This window comes from Protopterus annectens, chromosome 7.part0, assembly GCF_019279795.1.
Source record: "Protopterus annectens isolate FY-2018-M chromosome 7.part0, PAN1.0, whole genome shotgun sequence".
NCBI lineage: Eukaryota > Metazoa > Chordata > Ceratodontiformes > Protopteridae > Protopterus > Protopterus annectens.
The window spans coordinates 1,141,748,330-1,141,759,671 of NC_056739.1; the positions used below are offsets into that span (position 1 = coordinate 1,141,748,330).

Sequence of the window (11,342 nt, forward strand, 5' to 3'; positions counted from 1 at the left end):
CAACAGTTAATACACTTGAACATCTGCATTTATGGTAAGTGTACACAACTGTAATTTCTCACTTATTGTACGTGACATTTTTTTTTGAATGAGTATTTTCAACTTTTGCCTTACATGTATACACAAAGGTTTGGCAGGCTGATCTTTTATATTGTTGTTTCGTCTCCTCTCCATTTGAACCTATGTCATATTTCAAGACATTTTTAATGAAAATCCTCAAACAAAAAAAAATAAATAAATACATTTCCAAAACACCCCTATCCCTTATTAACGTAGAACAAACGCACAAAACAATGTACATTTTCAACAAATGAAGTTTAACTTTTCAAATAGGAACAATTGCCCCAAATTGACAGTTTTATCCACTGGCATAACCTAATCTAAAATTAAGATTACCCATGCTAAAGTTCATGTTATAGCCTATGTTTCCACTTAACACCGATTGATGTTCTTTTCTTCTTTCTGTTCCCCTTCCAGATGTGAAAAATAGCTTACATGCTTTCAGAAAACAATTTTTAACCCTAAGAAAAAGTGCATTTGGCTACCTTTAAGTACAACTAAATTATACATTCTTCTGTGCAATGCATTAAAATGTAAAGGCTGTTGAGGGAGGCCACTATTTCTTATTCACTTCCCATAATTTCAAAATTAATTTTTTACTAAACTGCTTGCCATTGTACCTTTAATTTTTGCATTTCCCCTCAGCAAGGAATGCTCAGAAATCTAAAGATTAATTGCTTGCACATGCAGACAGCTCTTCACCATGTAAAAGTACTCCACAATTAGGAAAAACAATTAACAACTTGGCAGATGCATGACGGAATCATTGTAAATTGCACTCATATAATGTATGGTATTCCCTTGGCTAACTAGCTTCAGCTGTAGACTTCTCTCTCTCTCTCTCTGAGAACATTTGCTAATGGAAAATAGAGATAATATATTTTGCAGATGTAAGAAGCTTAGCATTTTTCATGGCTTTTATCATTTTGTCTTATTTTTCAAGCCTATTTGGTTACAGAAAATGTTTATAGTTTAAGCCAGTGGTATTCATCTAGAACATGTACCCTTGTAAAAACAAGGAAATTTAGCATCTTAGTTCTACATATGATATAATCAGTACACTTTTACACCCTACCCCCACCCCAGCAGCCAAAGATCATAGCATTATATTAACTTAAACTTGCTTCTGTCCAGACTTTCTTCTCTTGCTATACTTTAAAGCCCATATTTTTTTGCAAGTAAAACATGGTACTTTGTTTACTTTAATAATAAACAGTCATTGAAAAACTGCACCCCCACATTTAAAATACCCTTGACTGCACATTGTACAGAACTGCTTTACAGTGTAACTTGCAGTTTATATCATGAAATATTTTTATACAAATACTGATGATAAAAATTGTTTTACTTCCCATTACTTTGTTTTCCCTTTAGAGTCCTTTTAAATATTAACGACAAAATATGAGGTATGTGCTTTACAGCCCACCTACACGTTTATCAAAGTTAAAAGTCCAGTCTTTTCTTAGCCAGTTTTTTTTTCTTGCAAAGCCATATTTGACAAATGTCTGTCATTTATTCACTAATTTCATTATGGCTGGTCTTCTTCCTGATCATTACCATCTTCTAAAATCAGATTCTGGTTCAAGTCCATTGTACTCCTAATTCTTCTAGTCAACTCCTGTGCTTTTTTTCTGTTTCTCAAGCATTTTCCTTTGGAACTTTGGAAAATGTTTCACTGGCAAAGTCTCTCTCTGAGCTTTATTGTCAGAAGAATGAAGCAGAGTCCATTTCTGCTTGCTGGTTACTTAGTGTTGGAGAAACATTTTTATTTCAGTCTTATCCTGTTCTGCTTCAGAAATAATTTTGATCTTTCCAAGAAAAAAAAATACTCTGAAGACAGCTGGATACAGAAGCTTGAGTCTCACAACTGCCTCTCAACATTCCCCGATTGCAGGAATAAATGTTCTTCTCAGTTGCCTGGAGTATAGTGAATAATCATTGTCCACAAACACTCTGCTGTCACCGGATTTTAATAGTTTTCCCTTTTGCCACAGTTTTGTCAGAATCAGCTCTTTCTACTGGTGCGATTATATCTTTACTAATATATGTCTTGGCTGCTTTCTCATGGATAGCTTTGGAGCATATGGTCAGTTGTCCTTTTAGTGAAAAATCCTGCTGTGGAAGTTAATTATTTGTGCTTTCATAAAAGTGAATACAGTCTGTCCTTCTAGTTTCTCTGATATAGCAGGAAATCTCCGGTTTCCTGTACTTGGTGTTATCTCACTTACTGTTTTTTTCTAACAGGTGTTCTTGAAAAGCCTCATACTCAGCCAGCATTATCTTCATTTCACTGTCTAATTTTTGCAGTTTTACCAATTTATCTGAATAGCCAGTTAAATCTTATATTTTCCAGCATTTTTTGTTTGAGTTGATATATTCACTCTGTTTTATTTATTTTAATCACCTTTGAGTACATTTAATTTATTGTATGCTCTAAAATTACTGGAGGCCATCAGTTGAACTAAAGCTGAAGCATAAACTGTTTTTGCTGAACAGCTGCAGGATTCTTCCCAGCCAGTGTTTTCTCTTTACCTCTTCTGGTTAATTTTCTTTCAAGTTCTCTAAATTTCTTATTTGCTGGTATCCAGGCAGTGTACTTTCTAGCCGGTAACTGAATTGTACCCAAGCTTACAGTTTCACTTGTCCTTTTTTCTCAATTTCTGTTTTCACAATGGGAGAACTGAATTTGAGTTGTTGCTCAGTGTGCAGCCATCTTGGAAGTCCCAATGTCTCCTTTTTGTCTCACTATTAGTCTTCTTAGGCTGACATGGATACATGTGTCATAGACTTTCCCAGCCTCTGTAGCACTTGATAGAAACACATGGTGTGCCATGGCAGGATGCCACTCCTGGTTCCTGCAGATGTCTGGCTTTTAGATTGTAATTACATGGATATCTAAGGAGGGACAATAGTCTCCTTAGATATCCATGTAATTACTGTACAGGAAACTCCTGGGACCAGATGTAGGCTTTATCTTATGAGAAAGGGGCTTAGAATGAACATGCTGCTTCTAGCAAACCTGACACCTGCAACTGAAAGTTGGATATTGGCTTTAGTGTCCACCTTACTGGCTGTCATGGAGTTGTGTATTCCTGTTTTTTGTCTTGGCTCCGGCATATTGCTCACATTTCGACTTAACTGACAGCACTGTAAGTCCCTTCTATTTGTTCATGCTGGCTACTGTGAAGAACCTCAGAGTTTATACATATTTAGTGCCTGCCATGTTTCCAAATCTTTGCTTTGTGTTGCAGTTTAAAATTTGCCATATGCCAAATTTTTTGAGGAACAATATTATAGCATGGAGCGAGTGTTGCATGATTAGGGGAGATTTGCAAATTTGATTTGACACATTTTCATGATGTGAATTGTAAAAGTGCATGGCTAGCCAGTCTTCAGTATTAACCATTCCAGCAGGAGTTACCAAAACTATTTACTTCCACTTGGAATGTCCACCATTTGATAAAATTTGCAGCTTTTGCTTAAATTGCATCATTTACTTCTCCATGTTATAATACTTAGAGAATTTTCTTTTGCTTACTGTCTACATAAAATGAACATGGGATATCTAAACCAGGTAGCACAAGCACCATGAGAGGGTGTTTTGCTACCTTAGAATAGGGGGGGGAAACAGATGTTATGTCCTGTTAATGGAATGGAGAATATAGTAAATGTGTGGAGACTGGCCAATGTGATGAACATAATAACAGAATCTGTTTTGAAAGTAGGAGTACTTGTCTGCTAGTATGGAAGGAATAGTGTGTAGTTAAGTGAACATGCATTCCTCAGGTTTGTATAGTTTTCCACTGGAATAGGTCAGTGTCTAGTTGTAAACTACATATAATTTTAGCAGGACTCTTAAGTAAATTGTGCATCAATCTGTATGGCGGCCTGGGAAACAGAATGGCTGAAAGGGCAGTAAAAGAGGATTGGAATTATTTAAATACTTGCTGAAGAATGGCTGAGTGCTATTTTCACATTCGTGTGTCTCCATTTATCATAAGTATTCCCTCTTAGCAAGTCATTTGGCAGTCACAGATGTCTTCTTTGTAACGGAGTATACAATGGTCACTTGATCACTACTTTCACAAAGCATTTTTGCTTGGATTGTAATTTCATAAGTCCTTCTTGGGCACATTCACCTTCATACTTTAGGGCTGTGCCTTCTAAACCCTTGCATATAGGCTTTCTTTCAGCTGTAACCTTCTTTGGGTGGATGGTAAATGTTAATTGTTTGGATTCTGTGCAGGTATTTTTTTAAAACAAGAAACATCTTTATTAAATTATCATGTATGACATAGGCCACTTTGCATGTATATAAATGACAATAAACCATAGCGACACAATCTCATTTGTAAATATACATTCCAAACCATTCAGCATAACTGTAGGTGCAAACATTATACATATCCAGTCATTGTTAGTCAACCATTACATAGCTCATTCAAATCCTGCCTTCTTTTAAAACTGGTTCCTCCTCTGCATGTATTGATCCCACAGTTCCCATTTTTTCCTGTGTAATTTACTACTACCCTTTTCTAAAGATCCCAGTTCCAGTTGTTTTCACTCTTTTAGTATCTTCACTATGTCTAGTAAAGCTGGTTTAGACTTTGATTTCCATTTTCTAGTAATTGCTTTTACAAGGCCTTACTGTCTAGGCAGTTCTGAGTTTGTATTGTAGCTGAAAAAAATAATTTCCCTAGTCACTCCAACTTGCTCGCCCATCATCTTTGACTTAACGGTCTGCAGGGAATCTTTAAAGTCTACCAGTCTTTGCAGGCATTATTAATCACAGAATGTTTCCTTAGTCACGTGTAACAGATATGTATTCAGCCTATCAAGTCAGTCTGTAAGTAACCCTGTGTCTGGATGACCTCTCCATTCTGCAGCTGCGATTAGATTTTCCTGCAAGTCAGAGAAGTATACCATTCATTTATTCTTCTTTGTTGTGCTTTTGTTTCCTGTCTCACAGGTTTTGCTTGTTTGGTCACTGAAGGTCAGGCTACTGGGCTTGGGGTCCAGATGCAGTGTCCTTGGTCACTGCATGACACATTGTGCACTGTGAGGAAATGAATGTTGTCCTGCAAGCACGGGGATATGAGAGAAAATACAAGAGTGAATCTACAGGTAATAATTACTGAAAAGACAGGCAGGAAATTTATATGTTATGAGGCGTACAGATAGGTATATTTCCCAGAGAATATCTCGTCTCTGGAACAGGCTCTCCATCCATGTGAAGCAGAGTTCCTCCCTAACCCAATTCAAGTGCAACTTGGACAATTGGATGGGAAAACGGAAATTCATCCCTGTTTTGGCACCTAGGTCTCTAATGAACACATGTAACCTGTAAATGGTTCATCTCCCAGGCCCATGCTTGCACTTATCAAGGGTATCAGAACTTGTCAGAGATTTGGGATGCATGGCTAGGCTTTAAAAGGCCCTTTTGGTAGTTAGCTTAATAAACCCCTATGAACATCACACGGCTGTACTTTCTAAAGTCAGTGGTGAATTGAGACTGAACAGCAAGTAAATGCAAATGAACTAATATTACAGGAGCTTAAAACGCATTGTGGTAAGATTCTTTGGTTGAAAAGTGAATTAAGATTGGAATGCTTACCCTTTTCATGCCATTTTGAGGCAGCACTGCAGACATTGTAAAAAAAACAGTAATGACTTTGTGTTTTAAGAACATTAGTACTGCAAAGAATGTAAAGTTCAGGAACTTAAAGAAATTTCAGTTTCTCTGCATTGTTGTCCAGTGAAGGAAACATTTCAAAGCATACTGCTAGACAAGCTTTTATATTAGTATCACTGAACAGCTATTTGTGTATGTGTTTGTGTTATTTCTGTATACATGTTTAATGCAGCAATTTTGTGTTATGTTAACTTAAAAACTGTGTGTTTTTTCCTCTCAAACAGCCATAACAACGTTGGAGAAGGCCTTACTTGTTTCAAAGCAATCTGGGACCCTAAAAGAAAAGACTGTTTTGTAGTGGGCAGTATAGCTCATCCACGACAAATTGAAGTGTTCCATGAAACAGGATCTTTGGTGCATTCCTTCACAAATGTGAATTATTTAACAAGCATGTGCTTCTGTAACACTATGCATCCTACAAGAAACATGTTAGCTGCTGGAAGCCACAGAGGATTTGTATATGTTTTTATGGACTGAAGTTTTTTTTTAGCTGCTAGAAACTGTAGAGGATTTGTACATGTTTTATGACCAGAAGTTTTTTTAACTTAGAGTTCTGATGAAAAAAAAAAAAAATATATATATATATATATATATATATACATATATATATATATATTTATATATATGTGTGTGTGTGTGTGTGTGTGTGTATGCACATGGATCTATGTCATAATATCAAAAACTCAGAATGTTGAAAAACTGTTTAATGTTGAGGATACAAGCCCTCCTTGCCCCTTTCCCCAACCACACACACACACTCCCTGATGATTATATACCATCTCTTGGATCATAGAACAGTTGGGAAAGGGCAAATTCTCATTTCTGATTTTTGTGTTTTCAGTATTTTTTTTTTTATCGAATGAAATCCGTGCATGCATGTGTGTGTGTTTACATAAGGTTGATGTAATTTAAGAATTATCTTACCAGTAGCTGTTTCTTGCTTGGTGTCACACTGTTTGTTTTTTTCTGAAAGTGTAACTCTTCTATAATGTTTGAGGCTGACCTCCACAACCACCGTTATGTCTGGCCCATAAATTGTACCAGCTAACATTGGATCTATTTGATATAAAAAAACAGACCTTTGTGGCAGCAGCTGTTCTTAATGTGTTTATTTTTATTAGTGATTTGACATATTAGGCAGCTTCAGAAGTATGCATTTTTATAAATATTTTAGTGGTTGGTATACATCATTATTCAGTATTTTATACAATGGCAGGGCACAGTGCTGGCTCAGTTTCATTTAGCTTCATGTTTGCAGATGTACGTGGCCTGCAAACACAATACAGAAGGTAGAGACTTAACCAGTCCTATGTTGTCATTTCTGGCCCTCTCAACCTGTTGATTATTGGATCTGACATCGGCACCTTCAGAATTTTCAGTCTTGGAGATCTGCCTCCTCTACCATAACTCCGTACTCGAAGTGATTCTCCACAGGTCTCATTTGTAGCCATAGCCATTGGATTATCAAACAATGAGCTCTTCAGCTAAGTGAAATCTTTTTGAAACATTTTGTCTTCTCATTACTTTTCAGCCTCTTCTACTTCTTAATGATACTTATGTGCTGTTTAGTGTAAGTTTTTAGATTGGTTTTCTGTCTAGTGTATTTTATAGAGTTAGGTATGTGTCTAGGTGTTTACTCTTTGGCATTTTTTCCACTTCTCTTTTACTATTCTCTTTAAAAAACGCCTTTATCTGCTTTTTTTATTATTATTCTATTATTTCAGACTTCTTCTTGTGTTATTGCTAGAATTTTTTGACTGTTACAGTTTTCCTTGTGAAGTTGTGCTTGAGTCCATTTGCCCTATATTGCTGATAAGTCAGCCTCATAGTTTAAAAAATGTGCTGCATGTGAGCTCATTTTGCCCCTGCCAGACACCTTTGACATGTGAGTTTATTGTTTGAGTGCGGGCAGCCTCGACGTTGAGTGACAGAGCTCTGGGCAGTAGGAGGACCAAGCTTATTTTAAAAGGCCTTCTGCCATCTTAGCTTTTCCTGTCAAGGAGCACAATAGAAAGTCCAAGGAGAGAGAAAAGGTGAAAAAGGAATACTCTTCAAAATCCCCTCATGGATCCAAGCCCAAAGACAAGGAGGAAATCAGACACTCTTATTCTACTACCGAAGACCAGCCAGACCTGAAGGTTCACTGATCTTCAGCTCCTCCAGCTCCTGCTCTGTCTGGAACTTGGGCACTGTCCCATCACTGACACCAATCACCAGTTTTTACAGTTCTGGACTCAAAATCTTTCAACTCCCCCACCCTTAATATCCATAGTCCCTTTTTCTCTAAAGATACTTCTGCTTCTTCAGCCAAGGTCCATTTCCCTTTCTGCCCTACTACTGTGGCCAAATTTTCTCCAGAATTGTCCCTCTTTTCCATTCGGATCTGAAGTTCCCCTTTCTGTATCGAAAGTTCGGATTAGTGGCTAAGAGGCATTTGAACCATCATATGTGGCTTCTTCTAGGTACACCAGGTCAGATGGGAGCCTTAAATCGTCTGATTTGGAGCAGTTGATGCATTCCCTCCTTCAGAACCAGATGGATCTAGGGATCTTTCCTGCCTCCTCAACCTCAAGGACCTAGTCTGTGGCACCTTTGATTTGGAGTTTATTCCTCCAGCCTCTTAACTTTTGGAGTTATTTGGTCTAGCTGTTCTGCTGCCTTCCCCTTTGCTGATGGCTTGGCTGCCTCAAACATTGGCAACATCCTTTATGTTCTCAACTCTGGCCATGTTGGAGCCAGGTACATCCCAAAGTCAAGTGGTTGGGGCTAACCTTCCATGTTTTGGAGTCAGCTCTGCCACTGGTGCTTCAGCCTTAGATATCTTGGTTCCAATCTCCAAATCCGAGTCTACCAGGTTGGCACCAGATACCAGGTTCTCGCTAAGATCTTTGGATCTGAGAGTTGCTGGTTCCAGGTATCTGGCCTCAGTTTCATGTTTTGGTTTTTCAGAGAGAATCCTATCTTGTTTAGAAACAGGGGCCATGGCAGCAGTTTTCATTCCATCCGGATCATTTCATTCTTCTGCATCCTTACCTATGCGCTGCTCTGGGAAAATATACATCTGTAGGCCTCGACATCACCTTGCATTCAAGGACCCCCACCTCTTCTGTGTCTCCTTCTGATTCTCTACCCAGGAAGATTCATGTGAAGACCATGTGTAAGGGGTCTATGTTTATTGATGTAATGGTACATTTGTCACATAGCTTTTCATCCACAACATACCATTGATAATACATTTCAACAAAAATTATCTTATTGAACTGTCATAGTTGGCCCACACACACAAAACACCACCAGGTACGTATTGGAGGGCCATTCACAGAACCCTGTTCATGTGAGGGGTTGCACCTCCACCCACCCTGCTAATTATATATACCAACTCTGACATCGCACTACAGTTGGGAAAGGGCAAATGTCATAATTTGCACCAGCAAAAAGTGGCAAAAATGTAACTCAACCAAAATTGAAACGTAAAATATGACACTCCACAAGGTTTAAAAGTTAAAATATTTATTCACCAACACAAGTTATAAGTGGTTTTGTCCCTTCAAAGAGACTTCATCAGATAAAATACCATACCACTTACATTCTTTATATACATACTTTCCCAATTTAAAGTAATTGTAATCAATTAATTAGGTAAATTATTCCACCATACTTCAACAAGGAGGGTGTCTGAGCTTCAGGCTCTATCCTGTCTTCCACTATATTTGCTTTTCCACAAGGACAGTTACCTTAAGAATGAAAGCTTCTTTTTTACCCAGGGTAGCCAGTGAGTCCAGTCTAAATCAACCTGTATATTTACCAGTTTTCCTCCCAAATTTCAGTAACAAGGGAGAGTATTTGCTTCATTGCCTGGATGTCCACTGCCAACTGAGATTGTATTTAGACAAAACAAAATATATCAGAAATTCTAACCATCTCTTTGTTTCTTTATCCAAGACTTAACTTGGCAAGCCTATTTTCAAAGTGACCCTATCCAGATTGCTGTCCAATTGTATCTCCCTGTTAAACCCAAGGCTTATTCCACCAGAATGTTAGCTGCTTTAGTTGCCTTTATCACTTTGGCGTAAGTTGATGATGTTTGTGTGGCAGCAACCTGGTCTACTACTCATACTTTTGTATCCCATTACAAACTAAACATTCAGTCTAGTTTTAGATCATACTTTGGTTCCACAGTTTTGTGGAGTGTTTTCTCCTAGGACCACCCTAGGGTTATTACTGGCTGGGGACTGTGTTCCATAGGCTGAGATGGACTGAAAAGAACATTGGATACAAATGTTATGTATTTGTCATAATGATACAGCCATGTTGTCGTCTGTGCTTTTCAACCATCCCTTCCTCTGTACACCCTCCAAATTGTCTCCATTCTTTGTGGCTCCTGGCTGTCTGTGCGGACCACCCTCAAAGTTCTATGTAAGAGGGTTGTCCGTATGTCCTCCTTTTATGTGGATAAAATTGTTTCTCCCCTTTATTTGTTCCAGGGGCAGTGATGGAGCAAACTTGATCTGAGGAGAATCAGTTAGAGTAGGAAGTTATGAGCAGAGGTGGAGCTCTAGGATTGCATATTCTGAATGTACTGGCATTGGATCTGATAACCCACAGGTTGAAAGGGCTGGAAGAAAACAACACAGATCTATCATTATGTTAAGTACCTAACTTCTGTTTAATTAGTATTATCTTGCTGTCTTGGAGTTGCTTTCACTGCCATATATACTTTCCTTCTGAGTCTCAGAATTAAGTTAACTTTTGTGCTCATACTGGCTATCAGTACAGGAAACAAAATGTTTTGAAATTTGCATGCACTGTCACTGCATTAAATTTAAGACTGCACTGTTTGAAATAATTTCAAATGCATCCTTGGTAAGAAGCAGACAGCGATTGTAAGGCAGTTTGATCTCACTGCTCTGATCATTCTTTCTCATTTGGTACGTCTGTTTAGAAATGTAATGGTTTTCTTTCCATTTTAATGTTTTTTATACATTTTTTATTGTTATTTAAATTGTATATGTTGCTAACTTAAGTAAAATGCATTTTTTCTTTAAAGTAAGTTTCAGAACCAGGCCTTGTTCTATTGATGCAGACTGATTCATTTAGGAATCAATATATGACGATCTTTTTTAGATTTTATAGTTTTTCAATTTTGTCTCAGCATTTTTAACACTGTTCCAAATGAGAGCTGAAAAACAAAATCATAATTAAACACACTTCGAATTGCTGTTTAATATAGACTGCTTCATTTTGGTACATAAGAAGTCAAGATTGGAGAGGTTTGTACATTTACATAATACTAAAATTAAGAATCCACCAGCTGCTGAATTGTTAAGCCTAATAACATTTTGGGATAAAGTCATGCTTACTCTCCTAGACATATTTCATTTATGTATGGAAAGTAACTGCTGTTCTGGTCTTTTTTATTGTTTTTGATGTAGCAGGGCGTATTGTCATAATGGTTAACCAAATGCTTCAGATTATGTTTTGAGGTTGCTTTGATATTTGCTCCCTTAAAGTCCGTAAGATTTTTGAAGCAACCTTCTTAAATCTGGTGGGCCAGTCGACCATTACATTCTTTAACTGAGGTATGTACCAC

The 11,342-nt window shown here is 37.5% G+C and overlaps 1 protein-coding gene across 2 annotated transcripts in view; it reads left to right on the top strand.

Moving 5' to 3' along the window:
• LOC122806909 (WD repeat-containing protein 76-like) overlaps positions 1-10,977 on the top strand; it is a 950,729-nt gene extending 939,752 nt beyond the window's left edge. For both annotated transcript variants that reach the window (XM_044077718.1, XM_044077717.1), the window contains one exon: positions 5,977-10,977. In XM_044077718.1, the coding sequence (XP_043933653.1) occupies positions 5,977-6,229 (253 nt within the window). In that variant the 3' untranslated portion in view covers positions 6,230-10,977. The remainder of the gene's footprint in view (positions 1-5,976) is intronic.
• Positions 10,978-11,342: the final 365 nt, after the last annotated feature.